This window comes from Oryzias melastigma, linkage group LG13 (genome assembly GCF_002922805.2).
Source record: "Oryzias melastigma strain HK-1 linkage group LG13, ASM292280v2, whole genome shotgun sequence".
In the NCBI taxonomy this organism is placed as follows: Eukaryota; Metazoa; Chordata; class Actinopteri; order Beloniformes; family Adrianichthyidae; genus Oryzias; species Oryzias melastigma.
The window spans coordinates 28564544-28588571 of record NC_050524.1 but is presented as its reverse complement, the minus strand read 5'-3'; the positions used below and the strand labels follow the sequence as shown (position 1 = coordinate 28588571).

The window sequence follows — 24028 nt, the reverse complement described above, 5'->3', positions numbered from 1 at the left end:
TTTTTTTTAACATGTTCTTGTAGCATTTTTCTCATAATGGAGAACATATATAAAATAATATAAGATTAAAACTGCATTTCTGAGTATTTCTTAATTCAAAACCCTATGAATCAGAAGCAGGTAAAAAAATAAAAACCGTTTTGAAAAACCTCTTTTGTGACGTAGCAGCTGAAGTGAGCGGGCCTAAGTCTCCTTGCTCTGCTCCAATTCTGAAGCATCATCTTGTAGATAAATAGATCCATTAAACGTTGATGAACGTCTTTATTTTCTCGTTTGAGCTGGTATCTGGATCAAAACTGTACGGCTGGATAGATTTGATATTGCTCGCCATTATTGTTGTACCGCTAATGTTAGGTTGATGTGAGGAGGAGTAAGCTAACAAGACAGAGTCTAAACAAGGGGATGATGGGCAATGAGTGCAGGCTTACTTCCCACTAACAGTCCCGCCCACAACTTAGAAGCAAAGTTCTGATGAACTCCTACATCTCTGCAAAGAATAAGTCCTACAAAATCTAGTTGGAGTGGGACTTTATGGGAAAATCTATATTCAATTTTAATGGATCCTATTTTACAAAAAGTAAACTTTATCTTCAAAAGAGAAAACTAAAACAAATATCAGACACCCGTTTCAGCCTCGTACAGACCAGTCTGTTAAAATATTGTCTGACATTAAAGCGGTCCATGGCCTGAAAAAGGTTTGAGACCACTGATGTTGAGGAAGAACAAAGAGAAGGTTCGTGGAGGTGGTGAATGAAGAGGTGAAGGCAGGTGACTCGCTGTGGCGACCTCTGAAAGGAGCCGAACGACAAAGAGGAACTGTGACTAACTTCAATGTTGCACAAAATGTTTGTTTCCTTAGATTTACTTGTATTTCTCAATTCTGTTTTATTTTGTAAATCTCAGGTTTTATATTCACAGTCAGATTTAAATCAGTTCCTAAAGATTTGACGTTTTAATCACCAATAACAGAACTCTGTTCAGTTGATTACTGAATTTGTTTTGATCTGAAATAACGTTTCTTCACTGTGCCTCTTGTCAGATGTGGTCACAAGGAGGCAGTGTTCTTCCAGTCACACAGTATGAAGGCTGAGGTAATGAACTCCAATTTATGACCTCTACCAAAACTGTTCTACTTTCATACTTTAGCAGACAGCTTGTTGTTGTCAGCAGGAACTTCCTGTTTAGTCTTTTGTTTCGGTTGCATTTTATTTAGCAGCATCACAACCACACTGATTTTAATAAAACCTGCAAACAAACTTAAAAACCACAATATTTACAGCCGTTCAGATCTGGACGGTTTTCTAAGAGGCTGGTCATTCTAATTTTACTTAATTTGGGTTGTAAAAGTGCGTTCAGCCTAATTATAATGCAAATGCCTTTTTGTGATTTAAGATTTAATTTCCCTAAAACCAGAATTTATCTTATGGTGTGTTTTCTTTTTTCTTTTTTTAATTTTTTTTTGCACAGGATGCGATGCGATTGTACTACGTCTGCACAGCCCCTCACTGTGGACACCGGTGGACGGAGTAAACGCTGGGAGAAAAAGAAAAGCTCCTGCCAGGACATAGACCATCCATTCACATGTTTTGCAAAGAATAGTTCTAGTTTCATCTAGTGGTTATGACCTGCAGTTTATAATTGTGTCTGATTTCAATAAAAAATGAATTTTCTATTTAAAAAAAACTATCTCTTGAGTAGTGATTGAAATGTTTGATTTCATGCTCATTTGCATCCTCTTTGGTCAGTTTTGATTTTTGGGTTATTAAAAATATTAAACGTTGATGTTCTGCAGCTACAAGGTGCCATGATTTAACCACGCTGCCTTTGAGAATTGTGTAAAGAAATTGTTAAAGAAGAATTAGCTTATCTAACTGTACAACTATGTATTTGAATAGAGTTCTGCCAGATAGGACTGGGGGACAGGTGGGGGTGAAGTCCACAACCAAGACAAGCCAGAGGCGAGGTCCACGGCCAAGAACTGGAGCACAGACGATCCACCAGGAATGTCTCCCACACTGACATGACGAGCCAGAGGCGAGGTCCACGGCCAAGAACTGGAGCACAGACGATCCACCAGGAATGTCTCCCACTCCGACATGACGAGCCAGAGGCGAGGTCCACGGCCAAGAACAAGAGCACAGACGATCCACCAGGAATGTCTCCCACACCGAGATGACGAGACAGAGGCGAGGTCCACGGCCAAGAACAAGAGCACAGACGATCCACCAGGAATGTCTCCCACTCCGACATGACGAGCCAGAGGCGAGGTCCAAGGCCAAGAACAAGAGCACAGACGATCTACCACGAATCCTGACATCTCTCCTGCTCCCTCGGAGGGGATTGGGAAAGAGGAACAACACATGAATCACACTGCACCAACCCAAAGCACAGAGAACTAAATAAAATAATACTGGTGAAGTAAATGAGAATTGAGAACAGAACCCCAGAGCTGATGCGGACAATAACGATGGTAAAAAATCTCAAATTTCTAGCGTATCAGTAAATTGTTGTGAATCCGGAGTGCACAAAAAAATACACTTTAGAACACTTTAAAAAACATTTAAAGATGATCATAGTGGGTCTTTAACACTGGAGTTCCAGTGTTTAAGTTCTTTGATTTACTGTAATTTTTTATTAAGTAACACGATCAAGGTAATTCCAGTAGATTCTGAAGGAGAAAAGCGGCGTGAGTAGATTCTGGTCCTTCAGAATCTACTGGAGTTACCTTGATCGTGTTAACGGTTGACAACTTACCGTACATCAAAGATTTTGTGTTAAAGCTCCACCGACAACACCTCAGGTATTAAAGGGTTAAGGAAAGCTATAGTTTAAATTACACATTTTTTATCTCTATATTGTGTACTGATTGCTTTGATCCTCATCTGACTGGAAAACGCACAGATTCCCACACGAGTCACATACTTCAAAACGGAAACTCCAGCATTTGTGGTGCGTCTGGATCAGACAGCCGCTCTGCCGCGCCCGTGGGGTTTCCTTTGTTGTGACTTCTGCCGCACACTCATCGCTATGACTGTGCAGAATCTGCAGCTGCCGGTTGAGACGACACACATGCTCGTGGTGTCCTATTGAGGCCAAGAAAACTACAATGTCCCCTCCCCCTACACGAGGATTGCAGCACATGAGTTCCCTGTTGTGGGTCTGTCAGTGTCGCAGAACAAATGCTGAACTTTACATTTATGTAGAAAAGTGGAACTCGATCCGCCATTCAAATCATTTCAGAGAAACAACAACTCTGTGTCACGGTTAATGTGACACAGCTGATGCTGCTTTTGGAAAAACAAACACATAAATCTCAGTGGAAGGAAGATGGGGGTCCATCAGGGCCATGTGCGGGGACACTAGGTATTTACATATCAAGTTTTTCAACAGTTTGTTGCAGTCGTGAAATAATCTAATTTTGCATAATTTAGCTTCACAAACACTCACTGATCAGCCCACATCTGCTTCCTGATAAATTCATGTGCGTGACACATTATGAAAATGAGTCAGACATTGATATCGTTGGACTTTTCAGTGGCTTCACTGTGCTGAGCAAGAGCAGACACGCGTTTACTTTTGAAAGAACGCAAAACGGTCGGAAAACTTTTTAAACTGGCCTTAGTTGTATCAGGCTGTCACTGAGTCATATTTTAGTAAATTAATGACATGGTAGAAACTAGGGCTGGATTGATAAAATCAATTAATCCATTTAAGCTTAATAAATCAATAATAGATTCATAAAAATATACAGTAAATCTATTTAGCACATAAAGCTAAAGTACACTAGCTTGATGATAACGTTTAATGGAATGTCCCATAGGACGGCTAATGCTAACACTCAGTCGACCTAAACATTCATTGATGACAAAATCTTTATAAATTCACAGGCATGAAATTTCTGAACTCTTTTAAGGAAATATTTTTAAAGTAACCATTTGTGGTCTAAAACAGGTTTTTTGCTTATTCTTTCTTCTTCTTCTGGAATAAGGTGCACTTCTATAGCGCAATCGCCACCTAGTGGCCAAACTGAAACGTCCTCCAGGAGAAGCAGAACAATGTTTACAATGTTATGATCTGAACATTTTTGTTAGAACTCTTCTTTTGAGAAACACTTTGTGCTATTAACAATCTCATTATTTCACTAATTCATTCTACAGTATGTGAACTTTATCAGAGTAATATAAACATATTCAAAACATATAGTTGATTATTATTGTATTTCTAAACAAATGTGTATACATGAGTAAACTCAAAATTTAATTGAAGAGTCGAAAGAATTTTTAAAAATCGGAATTGAATTGATCCAGGCTTTTGTGAATTGAATCGAATCGTTTCTGGAAATTATTATTAATACCAAGCCATAGTAGAAACTAGGGAAGTAAAAGATATTACGTAGAATATACGATACAATATATGTATTGAAAAATCGATCAGGCAGCGGGAGTAACAGCAGTATGGGTTAGAGATGTAAAAAATAGATATGTTTCAACATCGTTTGAAAACCACAGATATGAAAAGATAAAAAGTCAAAACATAGCAAATCAATCCAGACGTAAATAACCGATTTCTGGAAAAACTGCAGTTTCTCTTTCTGTTTTTTGTATTTTTATGTTCATGTGATGCAAACAAAAAGACGTCCAATCATAAGCTTGCTTCTTCCAAGTCAATACCTGAATATATTTCTCTGTCAAGTACCATGCATTATTATTTATAGCTTTAAATGCCATATGAATCAGAAATATCTAGATTTCTCTAGATGTATTGATTCGTGGACCATGTATTGAGATGTGTATTGAATCGTGTGAGAGGGAAAGATATACAGCCCTAGTAGAAACAATAAAATGTATTTATTTTAGACTTACTTGTGTAAAAATCTGGTTAGGAAACCAGGTGAGTCATGGTTTAAGGTGGCATTACCAATCGAATATTTCCTCCTAAAACTCCAAGAACTGTTTTGATTTCCATCAAGAGGTTTGTGTGAAAACTGGCTGTAGTTTTTCTGTTGCGGTGAAGGACGTTTGACCTAAAAAGAATCACACTTCCTTCTTTTTTCAAGCATGGATATTCCTCACAACTGGTTGGGCAACTGCAGACCGTCACTCTGCCAGAAAGACCAGTTGGAGAAATAAGTGTTTGCCTGCATCCACATCAAAACACCAAGAACAAGGAAGGTGTACTTTCCGAGGCTCCGCCCTCTTCACAGAACTCTGATAAGTCAGCAGGCAGGAAGCCACAACAAGCGCTGGCAGCCGTCTGCAGCCTCATGGAGCAAACAGGTATGAGGACACACCGTCTGCTCTCTGCTTGCTAGGTTTTTTCATCCTTCGTTTGCCTCAAGGTTTTCGTTTGGGTTCTTTCAGTGAATATTGTCTCGAGGCTACAGTGGGGGGCGGCCGCTCCGAAACAAAAGGAGGCCCTGAAAGGTTCAGCTCAGAGGGTTGTGATACACCACACTGCCCTTCAAAACTGCAGAGGCCTGCCGGACAGCAAGGAGCACCTCGTCAGCATTCAGAGCATGCACATGAACCAGAGGGGCTTTGATGACATCGGCTATAAGTGAGTGTTTTTGCTTCAGCTGCAGGAACTGCTCAAAGGGAAAACTTTTAGACGTAAAAACCAAATACTTTTCTGTTTCAGCTTTCTTATCGGAGGAGATGGGACTGTGTTTGAGGGTCGTGGCTGGGGAGTGGTGGGGGCGCATACCAAAGGCCATAACCAAGACTCTCTAGGAATTGCTTTCATGGGCAACTTTAACAGTAAGCCCTCCTTTTTAGTAGCTTTACCATGAATTCAGTTGTTCTGAGAGCGACTTCTTTTTTTATTTCAGGTGACAAACTGACTGAGGAGGCTTTACGGTCGGTCAAAGGGCTGCTGCTGTCTGGAGTTTCCCAGAACTACATTGACCCGGAGTTTGTCCTGTACGGACACAGAGATTTAGCTAGCACCCAGTGTCCAGGAGACAATGTTTACGCTGCTTTGTCTCACCTAAGGAGTGGCGCGTAGCTCTCAGGGAGGGGTTCCCTGACTAAACACTAACTATAGTTGCCACGCTCCCAACTTGAACTTTAAAGATGTTTGTGGAGTTGGCTGTCAAACGCTGCTGCTTCTCCCACTGCAGAGGGAGCCCTCACAAAGGAGGAAAGGAAACGGCTCCTCCTCCAGAAGAAAGAAACAACTCAGCAAAAGAAATGGGTTCTCATTTTTAACGAAGTGCAATATTTAAGTGTTTCATTTTTGCAATCTAAGTAAGCAGTGTTATTTATTTATTTAAATTTTAATTTCTTTTGATTGTATGTTTAAAAAATAAACATAACATGAAACTTTTTTTTGGATTCAAGTTTTTGAGTGGAATATTCATGTACAGTCAAAATACTGTCAGCAATGCGAGGGAAAGTTCTGCTGAACTTCACAGCTATGTGTTCTACCTTTTTTTCTAAGCCATACTATTTAAAAAAAATATTCTGGGACAGTCTTGAGATGAATCATGATGCATATTGTATCATGAGATGTGTATCTGGATACATATTGTATCCCTAGACCAGGGGTCTACAGCCCTCAACAATAAAAGACCCATTTGGGCTTGTTTCTCTGATCAAAACCTAAAGGAGCCTCATATTAAGTCTTTGGAAAATCTGGATTTTCATCCATGACCTTCTTTTCCTTTAATAAAACATATGAATTATGTCTAATTTTTGGCACAAACAAAAGCAAAAATATAAAAAAAATAGCATCTTTTTTTTAACTTTTTATCAAAACAAAAGATGCTCTGTGCCAATCAGGATCATCTCAGTGCAGCTCTGAGCAGCTAGTAACTATTGTTGTGCAGTATAAGATAATGTGTGCTTTTAACTCATAAAAGATCAAACTTTTTACCAAAGTTTTCTTTGTATATAAAATCTAATTATTCTGGAAGTAGAGTTGACCAAACAAGATGTCTTCAGGTCAACAGGATGTAAAAACCTACATAGTTTATCATCTATGTGCACCTCAGCCATCAATTTATACATTTAACTAATCTAAATTAAACTAATGCTAATTAAGTAATCCTTATTTTAAAAGAAAATCCTATCTTTTTTTCTTTTATTCATTTTTTCATTCTTTTTCCCCTCTTTGTCCTCTGCACTGGGTTTTGTTATTTAAGTTTGAGGTTGGTAGTCTTAGTTCGCAGGCTTTGTATATTTGTTTTCTTTAGATAGTTTTGTTTAGGGGGAGCTGCTGACTCTGGTGGTCGACATGGCTGGATCAGCAGTCTCCATGACTTATTTTATGTTTGGTTAAAGAGTCATGGAGAGATAAAAGAGCCACATTTGGATCTGGAGCTGCAGGTTGCAGACCTGCTCTGGACTCTTGCCAATACACACTGTGAAAAGTGAAACGTTAGATTAATTAACAAAAGTTCTGTATTTGTTACTTTTAAAATATTAGTTTTTTTTTAAATCAAATTAGATTTTAAAGTTGAGTAAACTATCAACTCAAACTTTAATATGATGAAAAATAATAATTTTAGATGTAACAAATTAGAACTTTTGTTATTGATCCAATGTTTCACTTTTTACTTTTTTGTGGTAATTCTACCACACTATGGTCACGTCTTTGCTAAATTGTTTCCACTCATAGGACTGTAATGATGGTTTGATCATTTTTCGCTGTCACCGCATGTGTTGTGTTTGCTGTGACGTCGCTTGGTTGTTTTGAAGTTCTTGTAAAATGAAGATCGATTCGTCTCATTTTGAAACGATTTTATTATAACGGTAGAGGCCGATTCAGACAGCTTGATCTGGTTTAGGAATACAATTCAATTCATTGATTTATTGCTACACCTCTAGTGTGAACAGGTGACGAGCTGCATGGATGTTCAGGTATCAGTGGATCTCCAGTGCATGACATCACTGCTGGAGCTGTGTCATCCTGCAGGGAATGCTGAATCGGTCTCAGAACAATCAAATCCTGAAATGAGAATAAAATCCAAGGAGATAAAAAGAAGCAAAAATTATCGTGAAGAAAAGTCACCTAGAGTCAAAGATGGCAGTTACAAATGTCTCCTCTGCTTATTGAGTATGTCATTTTAGATCATTAGTCAATAGGAACAACCTCTAAACAAAGATCACAATTTTAACTTACGTAATATTCTTTTTTATTTTGTTTTTCTGTGATTAGTCAGTAAATTGTTTTTTTTATTATGCCTTTTAATTAACAAAGTCGCACAAAAATGTTAATATTCACAGAAGAAAAAAATATAAAAAGTTTTAGCTTGATAAATTGTGAAATTCAAAGCCTTCACCAACGACCTGTAGGCCATGTTTCATTTTGAAGTTTACCTCTGAAAAGACTCACCTGTACATTTCCTGGGGCATCCCGAGAGTAACTGACAGTTAGTTGTGCAACTCTAAGAAATAAACTATGAGTCATTTGCTGAACAAAATACTTACAGAGATAATAGTGACTCCGGTCGTCTTTCATTCTGTTCACAGCAAATATTCAAACGCACTAAGAACAAGCTTTTTGACATCTGTCTGGAGAGGAAAGCAACAAATGCTCAAAAATTGGAATGGTGAACGTGTAATAACCTATAAAATATTTGTCTGTCTTTCTTCACTAACAAAAGATTTGTTTTATGATTGGAAAATCTTTTTTTGTTCGCTGTTCAATTTATATTTTGGTCTTGGCACGCGCCACACTGGGAGGTTTTGTGCGTAATGGCGCAAACCTTCAAATGAAGATGAGGCCTGCCTTCAGGTAAAAATGAGGCTGGGTGTCACTGGGCGTGTATTAGTGGTCATAAATGCACAGCAGGGCTCAGCGACTGTCACTCTGACAGACTCGTTCAACACAGTCGGATGGGGGAAACACATTTTTGGGGGGAGCACCAAAAACTTTTTTGTTTTTTTATTTAATTCTATGGATTTTGTTGGGAAGTGAAAAACAGCTCCAAGCTCTGGCTCTGGGAACATGCGCATTTGTCGGCGCGCAGCTTGGCCAGTGCGTCTTCAGCTCCTCTCCGCGTTGGATCAGCGGTGCGCTCCGTGACGCGCTCTCCTGACAACTCCAGACTCTTCTGAATGTGAGGTCTGCGCTTGGAGATGGAGGATCCCAACACTCCAAGTCGAGTGTTTCAAAAGTCTCCTTTCAGCATCAGCAGCCTGCTGTGGAGGAGGGATGGCGATCAAGAACCTTCCTCTATTTCCCAGAAAGCGCGCTCAACTCCGCCGGAGGAGAGCCGCCAAGAGGAGACGGATGACAGGAGCAGCCAAAGCCCTAAGACGCGCGTAAAAGTGGAGCCAGTGAAGCAAGAAAGAGTTAAGGTGGAACCAAATAAAAGCAGAGGAACAGAGGAGAGCGCAAAGCCCGAGAAACCTCCTTTCAGCTACAACGCACTTATTATGATGGCGATCCGCCAAAGCCCGGGACGGAGACTCACGCTCAACGGCATCTATGAGTTCATCATGGACAACTTTCCGTATTACCGAGACAACCGTCAGGGCTGGCAAAACTCCATAAGGCACAACTTGAGTCTGAACAAGTGTTTTATTAAGGTGCCTCGCCACTATGATGACCCAGGAAAGGGGAACTACTGGATGCTGGATCCCTGCAGTGAGGATGTCTTCATAGGGAGCACGTCTGGGAAGCTCCGGCGCAGAACCGACGCCTCCTCCAGGTTCAAACTTGGCGTCAAAAGCGGAGGGGGTCGCCTCATATCCACCACCGCAGCGACCAGCGTCACCCTGGCCGCCGCCGGTTCGTTTTACTGGCCGGTGCCGCCGTTCCTACCACTCCAAACCCCGGCGCGCGCGCCACTTTACGCAAGCGCGCAGCCACGCTTCTCGAACCACGCCGCGTCGGTGGTTTCTCAGCGGGCCCGGCTCGGCACCGGCGCAGCAGAAGCAGACCGGTTCGTGCACCAGAAGATGTCCTACATCGGAGTCAGCTGCGCGCCATCCCGGCGCCACCAGATCGGCACCACCTGCGCCGCCTTCTCCGCCTCTATCCCCGCGTGCTCCCTGCCGCTCTCAGACCCGTGTCCTTTTAACATGATCTCCGGACAAGCCAGTTACTTTTACTCCCACCAGATACCGTGCGGCGCCGCGTTCGGCGCGTGCCAGGAGGAGTGCGCCACATCCAAGACCCCGCCGGCAGAGTTTGCATCCAGGAACTCTTACCCAGACCTCAGAGGATGCTGCAGCGACTTTCCAAATTATTGTCCTCAAATGAGCTCCAACCGGCTTTGAAAATGAATCAACACTTCGCAAAACCCTAAAAATAACAATTTGAAAATGTGGTTTTGCTAACTTTAGAGGAAATTAAAAGGTAAAAATATAGCCTGCATTTTCTTTGGAATTAAACAGTTAAATTAGAAAAAACGGCTGGTGTGCAAACAATATAGTATGTTTGCATAAGCAAAAGTTTGTCACTTACAAAGAATATGCAAAAAGTTTCTTCCTAACAGCAGAAAAACAACAGCAGGGATCAGTTAATGTGTGGTCCGATCTGATCATTTCTTCAGATGTTTGTCACTTTCTCCTTTGACTGTTCTCACATAGTTTTTGCGCATGCATGCTGCCTTTTCAGGCTGACTTTGAAAATGAATGACTTAATTTGAAGTAATTTATTTTAGCCAGCATGCTAACCAACATATTACAAACCAAATTTGATTTTTTTAATGTGTGCTTCTAATCAAACTAATTGAACAAAGTTTTATTTAAAGAGCTTTAAAAGTGCGAGTTTAGTTAGAACAATTACTGTGGTAAATTGCACTGAAATTTCTCATTTGCTACACTTATTGTCCAGGTTTTTGCAACTAAAATATACTCCAATGCTAATTACCTAACATGTAATTAGACGATAAATAATGCATTTTTAATTGTGTTTTCTTTTTACCTCATTAAAGCCTTACTGTTGTTGATTGTTCTTCTTTGGCTGTGTTATTAAATGTTGCACTCTGGAGATTTGGGCCTGCACAAACTCTTTAAATCAGGGGTGTCAAACTCAATCGCACAAGGGGCCAAAACCCAAAATGCACCTTAGATCGCAGGCCAAACAGGAGAAACATTTTTTGAACCCTCTAAACATTTTTAACATAATTATGAACTAGATATATAGTATTACCTGCAATAATGCTAGTGTGAATGCTGTAAGCTGAATTTGGCTGCTGAAGATGATAGTGATAGCTGAAGATGCTGAATTTGATAGATGAAAACACTGAAGCTGAAAGCCAGCTAAAATATTAGTGAATTGCCAAATTAACCTGAAAAACAAACCAAAAAAATTTTTTTTTAACTTAGGTTAGCCAAAACAGCTAGCATATAGCTGAAAAAATACCTGAATTTCAAAATAGACAAAAAAAGGAAAAAAGCCTAAATCAACCAAAACAGCTAAGGTTTAAAAATTGGCTAAACTCCAAAACAGTCTAAAAAAACTAAAAAAAAAAAAAATCAAAATTAGCCAAAACAGCAAGCATGTACCTGAAATATTAGCTAAACTCCAAAATAGCCTAAAAAAAACTTTTAAAAAGCTGAACTTAGACAAAACAGCTAGAGCAGGTCTGCAACCTGCGGCTCCAGAGCCAGATGTGACTCTTTTATCTCTCCATGGTGGCTCTTTGGCTGAAGAAAGATATAAAATAATAGTAATTTTCAGAAAAATGAAAGTTTAGCTTCTTTTTAGCAACATGCTAACGCTTTTTTGCTATCTTTTAGTCCACTTGAGGTTAGGTTAATTTGGAGTTTAGCTAATCTTTTAGAAAAAATCCTAATGATTTCAGCTAATTTGTTATCTACTGAAGTTTTTGGGGGGATAATTTAGCTTCTATTTTAGCAACATGCTAACATTTTTGACTAATTTAGTTTACTGAGGAATTTGAGGCGATTTTGGAGTTCAGCTAGTAATTCAACAACAAGCTAGCTTTTTTGGCTAATTTGGCCTCTAATGAGTTTTTATGCTAATTTGAAGTTTAGCTAATATTTTAGCAATATATGCTAACGTTTTTTGCTAATTTGTTATCTACTGGAATTTTAATGTTAATTTAGAGTTTAGCTTTTCTTTTAGCAGCATGCTAACATTTTTGGTTGATTAATTTACTGAGGAATTTTATGCTAATTTGGAGTTCAGCTAATAATTAAGTAATGAGCTAGATTTTTCGGTAATTTGGCGTCTACTAAAGGTAAAGATACGGCTCCTTCTTGGTTTTGATCAGTAGAAAACGCGACCAAATGGCTCTTTTACTGTTAAAGGTTGCCAACCCCTGAGCTAGAGTGTAAATATTAGCTAAACTTCAAATAACTTAAAAAAATCTTACTAAACGGCAAAATAATCCGAAAAGCTAGCAGAATGCTATTTTTAAAAACTTTTAAACCGTAACTTTTCAGCATAATTATGAATAATAAAAAGGCAAGAATATTATTCCAGAATAAATCCACTTAAACCTTAAATAACTTTGAATATTTTACTCTCCATAAAAATATATTTTGACAAAATTATACAAGGTAGAAATGAGTGCAAGATACTGTAACATCGGGACATAAAGTAAAATGATGTGGAGGGCCAGATCCGGCCCCCGGGCCTTGACTTTGATACATGTCCTACAAATGAAACAATTAAAGGATTTTTTAAATCATTATGTTGGCAAATATGTTTTCTGTAATTGTGCAGCGATGCAACTTCAACAAGCAGACTTTATTCCAGTTCTTGACTCGTGTCACCCCGGACATCCCTGCCGGTTCAACTTTCTCTCACCTCTCCTTCCCATTCTCTCCAAATGCAAGAAAGTATGACAGGAGAGATTAAAGCCCCTCTCTGGACGGTTGCCTCGTTTCAAACAAAAGTCTCTTTGTTTTTGAAGAACCTGAAGCTGTCACTCTTCCAGTTAGATTTGGTTAAAGCAGACAGGCCGGGATCAGGTAACTGTTCTGTTGGCAAACTCACTGTCTACACAGACGTGAAGATTCAGAGATAGTGAATACTTGCAGTGAGAGCTGCTGTGGATCAACAGGTTTGTGGGGCCAACTGTTTTACATCCTGAGGCAGAAGTAAGGGGATACCACCAGATGCTTCTCTGCTGCATCCCGTAAAGATTGTTGTTTCATCATTTTGAGTGGCACAATTTGATTAAATGGAGACAAATAGGAATATAACACTTTATTTCCCCCAGGCAATGTGATTCTTGTATGATAAGAAGACGTTGGTGCAAATATGCTGATTTATTTGCATTTTATTTTAAATTATAATTAACAGTTTAATATAATGACTTAATTACTAGGTTGAGTTTAGGCAAGTAACACTTTTTGCATCCTTTGGTTCAGGAGTCTGCAACCTTCAACACCTAAAGAGCCATTCAGGTTGATTTCTCACCGACAACAACCCAATAGGAGACACAAAGTTTAACTTCACCATTTAAAAAATTAGGACACTGATTTATATTTATGCTATATATAAGGATAAATGTAAATGAACTGTTTTTTTTTTAAAAATTGAACATAAATATAAAAAAGAAAATAGCCTTAAGTAACTTTTGAAGGATTTTTCAAAATAAAACAACCTTATGACACAAATGATCGCCTCAATGCAGCAAATAATAGTGTGATGTTAGCACTAGTGCTGCCACAAAAAATTACTTTAATAGTCGACTAATCACTTATTATTTTTTCTGATTAGTCGATTAATCGGGTCATACGCAAACTGGATGTAAAGCACACATCTTAAGAATCATTAGCTTGAAAATCAACTATAACTAGATATAAAGCATTACCTGCACTAATACTAGTGTGAATGCTGTAAGCTGAATTTGGCCGCTGACGATGCTAGTACTCATAGCTGAAGATGCTGACATTAATAGCTAAAAACGATGAAACTGTTAGTTGAAAATGCTGAAGCTGATCGTCAGCTAAAATATTAGTTAAATACCAAATAAGCCTAAAAAACTGCAAAAAGTCTTAGTAACCCAAAACAGCTAGCATATAGCTGAAATATTAGCTAAACTCCAAATTAGTCTAAAAAAACTGAAAAATATCTTGAATTAGCCAAAACAGCTAGCATGCAGCTAAAATATTAGCTAAACTCCAAATTAGCCTAAACACAAAAAAAATCCTAAATTTGCCAAAATAGCTAGCATTTAGCTGAAATGTTTGCAAAACTCCAAATTAGCCTAAAAAACCTTAATAAATGCCAAAATGGTTCAAAAAGCTACCAGAATGCCATTATAACTTTCAACTTTACTAGACTCTGACTCCATTTAATATAAAGTAACGACTGATCGACTATTAAATTAGTAGTCGACTATTTTAATAGTCGATTAATCAACTAACTGTTTATTTTACTTTTTTGTGCGAAATTTGTAAATCTAACTACCCAAAATTAAATCAGAGCTAATTAAGCGACCCTTACTGTATTTTTCAAACCATACGGTGCACCGAAAAACTTTTAATTTGTTCCAAAATAGAAAATGCAGCTAAATTCAGGCTGTGCTTACTGACCTCAAATTGCTTTTCTGTGATAAATGGCACTCAAAAATCTATTAGTTGAACTTGTGATTCACTTACTTCTTACATTAATTTTTAAAATGTAAACTTTTTTATTTTTCTTTAACCACAGAGCCACAATAGAGGGGTAAAAAAAGCCACATGTGGCTCCGGGGCAGCAGGTTGCAGACCCCTGCTTTGGGGGATCAGAGAAACCTTTTGAACACTTCAAATAGTTTGAAATTATTCAAGGTAAAACAACAAAAAAATCCTTCTTCTTCAAAGATTTAAAAGCACTGTTTGATGTGGAGCAAAAAAATTGCACAAATGTAATAAATTCTGTTTAAATCGTTTAGTCTTTTTCACGCCTCCTTGTCTGTCACATGAGCAAAATCATTGGAGATTAATGACTACATTCCCGAACATCTACACAAAAATGCCCACTTTATTGTTACACAGCTACTGTAAAAGTGCACAGGTTCTTTCTTGGCTTCCAGTTGGCAGCATGAGGATATTTTACACTCTGGAAATCAGTCCACACACTAAACTACACACTTCCCACTCTGAACAGCACACAGGCTGCCATTATCCAGAGCAAGAAGTTTCCACAGGTAGATCTCTAACCTTTGGAGTAAGGTGGGTGGGTGTTGCACCTATAGGCGTCTACCTGTCTCTTGCCAGAAAGCCAATCTCTTAGTGATTCCACTGTTGTGTGGCATGCACCCACTATCTGTTTCTCATTCTTTCTTTCACACACACATTTCATTTCTTCAAATAATTAAACAAAGACTTAGCTCTTACTTTTCCAGTATTGTTGAGGCATCTTCAAATCTTCCATCATGTAAAGAACAACTTTTTCCAGTTTTGATTAATGTTTCTCTTTTTGTGGCAAAAAAGATAAGCAACTAAGAAAAGCAATAATAGGAAAACAGCATTACTGTATATCAGAATTACAAGTCCATCATCCAACATTTCAACTGTTAGAAAAAGTTGAGTACACTGTTTAAGTGTATTCTACAACAATTTATAGTATTAAAAGTTTACTCAACGAATATGAACAAAGACTGTTTCTGTTTGGAATTTGATTCCTTCTGTAGAACGTCACAAGTACTTATATGTGTTAGCAAAAAAAACAGAAATGTGGATTTTGTAATCTAAACAAAACACTACAAACTTTTTGTCAAAAACTGGTTATCTTTGGGACTGCTCTTCTTAATTAAAATCAAATTAGACTGACATTAGCCTAAAAAAACAAGTCTCTCTGCCTGCGATTGATCTCTTAGAACTTCAAAGAGTAAGTAGTGAAAGTTTCTATATGACTCATTAACAAAACTGTTGATGTGGAGCCTGAGACTTTGCAAGATTTAAGAAATATTATTTTTTTATTTCAGTTAAAAAACACTATTTTCTGTTCTTTAATACTGAACAATATTTTTGAAATAATTTGTTTAAAAAATACTGGTAGAATTTTTTTAAAACTACTGTTTTTCAACTACCTACTGGATGAATCAATCTGTGATATTTGGAACATGCAAAAAAAAAGGAAAGATAATTGTTGTTGCTGTTTACCAGTCAGAGGTCACAACAGACTGGACATTTGTGTTTATATCACTTCTTGACTCTGTCATCATGGGGGATAAACCTAGAATTGCAAAGAAAGTGGCCAAGAGTGGTGTTAAAGTGCTAAATATATCAAATACCCTTTATTTAATCGTTTTAATGCATTTATTTTTTACAAACACATTTTTTGTAGTTTATAAAATCATTATATGATCTCTTTGCTTTGGTATTCATAAAAGCCTTTCTTTTGGCTTCAGTAATGAAGTTACATGAAATTGATGTAAGACTACAATAGAATATTTTTAATTGATGATTACTGATTTTGTTAAAGCTGTCAAGAAAAATTAAGTAATTTGAATTTGCTTTTATTCATAATTTTTATTTGATACCGTTTTATTAGATTAAATTAAATTCAGTTATTTTTACTTTCTTTAAATCTTATTTTAATGATTACAGCTTTACTATTTCTTCTAATTGTTTCTTTTAATGTTTTATGCAAAGCATTTTGAGTTGTCTCTGTAAATGAAATATATTAAACAAATAAACTTGCCTTGCATTGAGTTGACTCGCGTAGTGACCCGGAAGTTGTTATTTTTAAGCGCGTAACCGACACCGGAAGTGTATCTCTCCACGCGACTGTCGGCTAAAACGTTGTGGACACGAAAGGCCGTCGCCCGAAAGAGGCTTTGGAACTTCACGACGCGATTTTCAAAAGCCAGGAATAATGTACGTATCTCTTATTATGTCCAAATGTTTAGGGGAATTTTACTTTTTAAGTTTAGGTACAACTCTGGAGCTCGGACTATGATTAACTAGCAAGCATTTTACCTCGAATAGGTGGAGAATCGATTTTGTGCTGTCTCTGAGTTTTTTACGTATGTTAAATTGGCTTACATTGTAATTAGTACAATAAATAATACAATATTTAAAACAATTTACGACCACAGTTAACTCGTGTGATTCAAATTAGAGCTGAAGCTTGATGAACGCGCTCTGCTAATTGCTAATGACGCTGCTAGCTTGCTAACTTCTTCATGCTTCCATTGTATGATTGCAGAATTTATTCATTCATTCGAAAGTTTAAATGTTTAAGCTTTTGCGCGTTGAGATTATCAGTCATTAGTTACATAATTATTTGTGTGAAAACTACATTTATTTTTGATTATTTTGGTTGGCTACCAAAGCTTCAAATTAGTCGCTGCTCGCGTAGCACAATGTTCAGAAATGTTTGTTTTACTGTTACCTTTATTATTTACTACTTAAAAATTAAGTTATAAAATTAAGCTATGTGCTCATTGAGGATTAAACCTTGCAGTGGGTGACATTTTTTTGTTTGTTTTAAGATATGACCCTTGTTTCAAAGTTAATGATCATTTCTGCATTCTTTGACATTTATTGTAATTTCTTCGAAAACAATAAATAGTTTTGGTAGCAGACATTTATTTTTGTGCGTTTTTCGTCTTCTTCTTGTATTTATTTATAATTTTTAGCTTATTTGTAGTGATCATAGTAAAGATTTTGAAACAAGATTAAAACTTTCCAGAATCAATTTAACAATAGCTGAAGCAGTAGAATAATTTGATTGTTTTTCTTACCCAACTGTCTTGTATAATATCTCCTCCGCCATGTTTTCTGGTTAATACATGTTTTGCATGTTTAGCTTTATTTACATTTTTGGTACTGTTCTATTTTCCAGCTAAATCACTCTACCTTTCAAATTTTCTTTGACTCATCATCTTCATGCAGTCAACAGCTTCATCCATCAGCATTCGTAGACGTTATTTTGGAGGAAATTAAGCATATTTTTAGTTGGTTCCATTTTTCAGATGTCTTGCTTAGAAATAATTTTTTGAATTAAAAAGTATGATCCTGTTAGGGCACATGAATGAAGCCAACTTTTGGATTTTACTTAAAATCAACTTGTGTGTTTGTGTAAACATTTACTTGGCGGTTTTGTAAGAAAATGTTGGGTTCACAATTGCTTTACTTTTTTAAATTTAAAAGAATAATAATGATAAAAAGTCACCAATCCAAAAAAAAACACTTCAAAAATCAATCAATCAATACAGTACATTGATGCTTTTTTGGTTGCTATTATCACTAATTCAGAACTTGTTTAAAATGCAGGAGTCTTCTAACAAAACCCAAGTCTGAGATGACTCCTGAGGAGCTCCAGAAACGAGAGGAGGAGGAGTTCAACACAGGCCCTCTGTCGGTGCTCACTCAGTCAGTCAAGAACAACACCCAGGTCCTCATTAACTGTCGCAACAACAAGAAGCTGCTGGGAAGAGTCAAAGCATTCGACAGGTATTCAATTGACATTCTAGTGTATCCTAGAGAGGTTTGAAGTTATTTCGAAATTTTATTGGAAGATGGGGAAAAATACATGCTGGTTTCACAGACCTACTTCAATAAAACTTGATGCCTTATGCCAATTAACCCATTTTATTATAAAATGTTTCAATTGCTGTTATCCAACCACTTTTAACAATCAATAAAACTCCCATTATCAAACTGCAGCATTTGTGTATTCTCCTCTGCAGTTTTTGACATTCTTTTTTATGGAATATAGAATAGAATTTTTTGGGGGGACTCTAGGTCCAAATGTCAAAACCATAAACACACATAAGACCTAAAATACGAGTAAAACACAAAATATAAACTTAAAAACTTAAGGGTTTAAAAAGGCATCACCTCTGATTTGGGGACTGGTAATGAAGAGTGCCTGATGTTGGTGAGGTTTAGAGCAATTTCATCCTAAAGCATTTTTCAGTTTGTATTTTTTGTTTAAGTATGAGAATAGACGCTTCTAAAAATTAGGGATCTCCCAATCAGAATTTTTGGCCCCCGATCCAATTCTGAATCTTATGATTTTGACACTGATTACAAATCCTGATATAATTTTTTTAACATATGAGAACGCGGGGAAAAAAAGGTTAAAAAGTGTTCCAGTTTGTTCCCTATTTTTAATCTTTAATCATTTAACACTTAAACAGCACATCTGTGAAGAAGCATTAATAATCAAGTAAAAATCTACTAGGAAAAATTGGGTAACTATTAACTAGTAAAAACAGGAAATAATTTTTGAGAGGAAGTTTGGTGACTGTAGCTTTAGGATCTGCAGAACATTTTTGATCAGATGTGATTCATGTCTTCAAATATGATGAGTTGTCATTACTAGCTCTTATCCATGTTGCTATTTATAACTTGGGTTGTTTTTGAGAGATTATTGATTTTTAGTTTTTGTATGAATCACTTTTTCCTGTAGTTGGCTCTCTGTAGCCAACTGATGCAGGAGAGCACAGTTCCCATTAAAAATACACAAAAAGCCAGTCTTTTTCTGTTGAAATGCCTATGTGGGTTGTCATTTATGTACACCTGCTGTCAAGTTTATTAAGTGTTATTGAGACTGGAAGTCTGACTCTGATTGTCGTGGTAACTTTACTGAATCTTTTTGTGCACCTCCTGCTCAAACTCGTGCCGTATTCTGCCACACTTTACACTAACAAAATGTTGTGATCCGTCCACAATGTTCAGACTTCTACTCTGGCATTTATTTGAAGTAACAAGCTTGAAATGAACAGCTCTGATCAAAATAATTTAAAAAAGAAATATCTGTCTGAAACTACGCGATCAGACCTGATATCCCATCATGTGATCATATCAAGACATCTCTATCTAAAATACTAAATATGTTTTAAAGGTTATATTTCAACATCGAGTTTTCAAACCAGGTTGTGTAATCAAATGAAATTCATAAAGTACCTATATTTTAAAAATTATAAATCATAAGCAATAAAACGGGGGGATTGAAAGACTTTGTAATATAATTTTAGTAGTTTCTGCACTGTCAGTTCTTTACCTTCTTGGTTTTTAAATGAATAAAGTAAATATGTCAGCAAATAGACTTTAGTACCTATAGATTTCATATGCAAATTCCAGTGAGTTATTAGTTACAAATGTATCTTTTAGGCAAATGACAGAAGTTTGCATTTTGTGCGTGAATTTTGTTCTCTGTTACTCAATTTAAATATATTAAAATTCTGCTTTAAATAGACTTAAAAAGGAAGGGAAGAGAAAATGTTTAGTCATGTTTTGAAATGGTGTGACATTTCTGATTCTTGGGGTGAATGTTGAATCATTTGCACCAATACTTTGATGTGTAAACATAGAGGGGTTGTTGAGTATAGATTGTGTCTGCCTTTGTTTTGAACTTGTCATTGTGTTAAACTGCTCCGTCTTTGCTGTCCTTTCAGGCATTGTAACATGGTCCTGGAAAACGTGAAGGAGATGTGGACAGAAGTCCCCAAAAGCGGGAAGGGAAAGAAGAAGTCGAAGCCGGTCAATAAAGATCGCTACATTTCCAAAATGTTCCTCAGGGGGGATTCTGTTATCGTTGTCCTCAGAAATCCTCTGATTTCTGGAAAATGAACTTTTTTTTTCTTCTAAGATTGCAAAGCAGTGGATTGACGTTTTTGTGTTGTTTGGATTAAATTAGGGAGTAACCAGTGGCTAATCTTTTTCCCCCGTTTGTTTTTTCACATTTTAATAATAAAAGCATCGACTGCTGCAGTTTCTCGTTTCCTGTTTTGCCTTCGTCTCTTCTTGCTGTTTTAAAGCTACAAACCTCAGTTCCAGAGTTGAGAAAAACTGTATTTTCAAGGACCCCCGGCCAACCCTGCTCCCCCCCCCCTCCTGAAATCCTTCCTCTCACTGCCACCCTTTAACTCTCCCTCGACAGCATCTAAGGTGTCGGGCTTGATTTCATTGGAAGCGCTCAATATGTGACAAACTGCCGTTTAAAGGCCCGGTGCATTATTGATGAGACCAGATGTGCTGACTGTCACTTCACACCCTCGTGTCTTCATTTCAGGCCGTTCCTCGGCGCGGCTCAGCCCCTCCTGACCACTTTGTTAATTGTCCTAATAGCTCGACGGCGAGTTTCGTGTTACTTCTCTTTAGCAGTTGGTGTCTAACCTGAGAGCCCCGGTCTTCTCACATTTACGTGCTCAAGTGTAAGTAAACGCTCGCGTGTTTCGTGGATTCGGGTGATTTCTAAACCGTCTTTATTCTCTGTTTGGCTTCAATTCTTTAATACTAGAGTCTTTGTGTGTAACGGAGCTAGCCAGCTTAAAGCATTCAGGTGAGGGGGGAACAAATAGCTGAGGGTTTGATCTGATGTGATGAGCGTTAAACTGAAGTTGCACTGAAGCTTAAATAGGGAAAACTAGTAGGGCTGGGAATGGATTTTAAAAAATGAATCGCAATTATTAATTACAATACATTTTTTTTTTTTGTCTCAGTATTTGCCGACCACTTATCTGTGAATAATCACAATATGAAACCACACGCAAAACTCTACATTTCACACATTTATTTTTAATTAGTGCTGTCAGTCAATTGCAAAAAATCTGATTAATCACACTTAAGCATTGGGATTAATCACAATGTTTTACCAGGTAAAATGTTTCTGTACAATATGGCACCTGACCACAGATCAAATAATCTGCTTTTTGTGAAAAGGTGATCTAAACCACAAAAATAGCAAGAAATAAAGTACTAAAAACTGTATATTTATTTATTTGGAAGTGACCGTGGTTTAAGCGGGATAATACCCGACAAAATGTTTAAACGCGGTTCATGACATGGAAGCCTGAACCTCCGAGTTAAAGTGAAGGACTATTTCTTTCATTAATTTGCATTAATACATATTAATGCGTTAATTGTTTTTTATTAATTTTTTAATATGTTGATGTTCACACCTACTTTTTAGACAAAAAGACTTTAATTTTCTTAAAAAGCTGGTCATGGGCTTTTCAATATTTGTCATTTCTTTTGTTTTTAAAATAAGTTATTTTGACCTTGTACTTTATTTCCAACTGAACAACAAAAGAATTAGATTTTGAGTGAACAAAATAGATTTAATGTGAAAACAATTGAGTCATCCTGTTTAGAAATAAAAAAATCAATCTCATTAAGACCTTCAGCTGCATTAGTGCAAAGGTCCCTAAACTACGGCCCACGGGCCGGATCCGGCATTTAGCTCGGCCCCCTAAACACTATCAGTGACGCATCATTTTATTTTTTTCTCTATCTGGCCGATGAAGACCCACAAAGAACGTGACTTTATTCCACGCTTCTGCAGTCTGAACTATGACGGGAGAGGATAGACTATTTATTGGGTTCATTTTTAAAATGTTTTTTTCAATCAAGATTACAGAAATGAATAATTTAAAATTTGGCTATGTGTGGCTTTCTGGAAAACCATAAATGTTTACGTTTACGCTGTGATTGTTGCACTTTTTCCATTAGCCAACAAACCGACCCTGGCCCTCACAAAAAAAAGGTTTTGGTGACTTGCATTAGTGCAACTTTTCTTTTTTTTATTTATTTTTTTAGTCTGGTGGTGAGTTTGCTGTAATTGTTAAGTAAAGTGCATGAACTTGGATACAAGTCAAACATAAAGATCCTGTCTGGTTCTTTGCACTGATGCAATACTAGAAGGGCTTCTTCAGCTCAGGTCTTGTTCCAAGCTGTAAGATTTTTGCTTTACCGATTGGAAAATCCAATCAAAAAATTGTATTAAAATCGAGCATTAAAAGGTATGAGGACTTAAAAAAGATGTAACAGCACAAATGATGCAGATTCATCAGGAAACACTGAAGATATAGAAGTGAATTCTCTGAATAGATTCAGAAACGGACTCAGGTTTTACCAAGAAGTCCAAAAGTAATTAAACTCAAAGTTACAAAAAAAAGGATGGAGGCAAAATGTGAACTTTGACGCAATGATCAAGCTAATTCACAGTAATTATAATATTAAAAGATTCAATGAAGTGTGTGTAGTACTACATGTATGAGTGCAAATATTGGAGCAATGATAATGTAAAAAACAAAACATTATTTCATCAGTTTGTGAATTGATATATTAAATAGATTTGATAAATCTACTTTTTTTGTTTTTATTGCTTGTAAAAAAAAAAAAGCAATGTTCCAAAAAACATACAATTAAAAGGTTTGGGGGGGGGTCTGTTTTTTTATGCAGATGACAACATAATTGTGATCAAAAAGCAAATGCATAAATGTGAATGTTAAAGGGGTCAACGTTGGAGAACATTATGACAAACCTGACAACACTTATGTAGTGACGGATGATTTGTTTACTTAAAACTTTTTGGACAAAAAAAAATGAAATAGCCAAATTACTTTACATATTTCTAATTCAGAAGACGTATTCTGAACAAAAATATGAATGCAAAACTTTTGTTTTTGCTCCCATCCTCTGTGATATAAACTCAAAGATATGAAATGTCAATGAACAATTTCTCTTAAGCACATGTGTCAAAGTTGAGGCCCGGGGGCCGGATCCGGCCCCCTAGGTAATTCTTTGTTGTGGCAGGCATATGGATGAAGAACACAGGTGTATTTTATTGAACGCACAGAGAAACTGACAAGACCCTGAGGTCCGTCATGTCATTCATCCAAGATCTTCACCTAATGTTGCAGCATGATAACGCACAACCCCATGTTACAACAATCTGCACAATTATTGGAAGCTAAAAAAACCTCCCGGTTCTCACATGGCTGGCATACTTACTTGACATGTCACCCATTGATCATGTTTGGTAGGCTCTGGATTGGCGTATACAACTGTGTTCCAGTTCCTGACAATATTCAGTAACTTCACACAGCCTTTGAAAAGCAGTGGACCAACATTCCACAACCTGATGAACTGCATGTGAAGCCTGTGTTTCTCTACATCAAGGGTCTACAAACTTTTTCTTAAGAAGGCCACACAACTGTTTTCTTCTCGGATATGGGGCCGGGTCAGTTTGTAGACTAACAGAAAAAGTGTAACAATCGCAGTCCAAATGTAAACATTTAAATAAATAATTTCTATAATCTTCATGGAAAAAAAGTTATACTAGAATATTTTAAGAACTAGATATATAGCATCACCTGCGATGATGCTAGTGTGAACTAAAGATGCTAGTTCTGATAGCTAAAGATGCCTAAATT

The 24028-nt window shown here is 37.1% G+C and overlaps 4 protein-coding genes and 1 long non-coding RNA gene across 8 annotated transcripts in view; 4 read left to right on the top strand and 1 right to left on the bottom strand.

Moving 5' to 3' along the window:
* Positions 1–1686, top strand: part of polr2i (RNA polymerase II subunit I) — a 5887-nt gene extending 4201 nt beyond the window's left edge. For all 3 annotated transcript variants that reach the window (XR_002918343.2, XR_002918344.2, XM_024264390.2), the window contains 2 exons: positions 1040–1091; positions 1468–1686. Coding sequence is in view for 1 of the 3 variants with exons in the window: in XM_024264390.2 (XP_024120158.1) it covers positions 1040–1091; positions 1468–1530 (115 nt within the window). In the remaining 2 variants the exon portion in view is untranslated. The remainder of the gene's footprint in view (positions 1–1039; positions 1092–1467) is intronic.
* The window catches only part of LOC112141276, a 24260-nt gene extending 8168 nt beyond the window's left edge, over positions 1–16092 (bottom strand). The window contains exons 1-3 of one of the 2 annotated variants that reach the window (XR_002918346.2): positions 16020–16092; positions 15252–15355; positions 7821–7947 (exon numbers count right to left, since the gene is read on the bottom strand). This is a non-coding gene — a long non-coding RNA (uncharacterized LOC112141276). Of the gene's footprint in view, positions 1–7739; positions 7948–15251; positions 15356–16019 lie in introns of those variants that run through there. The other variant, XR_002918345.2, reaches the window with a different exon arrangement.
* On the top strand, positions 5063–6605 carry pglyrp5 (peptidoglycan recognition protein 5). The gene is made up of 4 exons (XM_024264388.2): positions 5063–5276; positions 5361–5556; positions 5638–5756; positions 5828–6605. The coding sequence occupies exons 1-4, from the start codon at positions 5264–5266 to the stop codon at positions 6001–6003; spliced, it is 504 nt and encodes a 167-aa protein (XP_024120156.1). The 5' UTR covers positions 5063–5263; the 3' UTR covers positions 6004–6605.
* foxg1c (forkhead box G1c) lies at positions 8730–10882 on the top strand. The gene has a single exon (XM_024264387.2). It carries the CDS (start codon positions 9081–9083, stop codon positions 10224–10226), a length of 1146 nt encoding a protein of 381 aa, XP_024120155.1. The 5' UTR covers positions 8730–9080; the 3' UTR covers positions 10227–10882.
* Positions 16093–16578: 486 nt separating the features above from the next.
* On the top strand, positions 16579–20585 carry snrpd2 (small nuclear ribonucleoprotein D2 polypeptide). The gene is made up of 3 exons (XM_024264391.2): positions 16579–16736; positions 18138–18317; positions 20267–20585. Coding segments are annotated over exons 1-3 (357 nt in total). The 5' UTR covers positions 16579–16734; the 3' UTR covers positions 20442–20585.
* The last annotated feature ends 3443 nt before the right edge of the window (positions 20586–24028 follow it).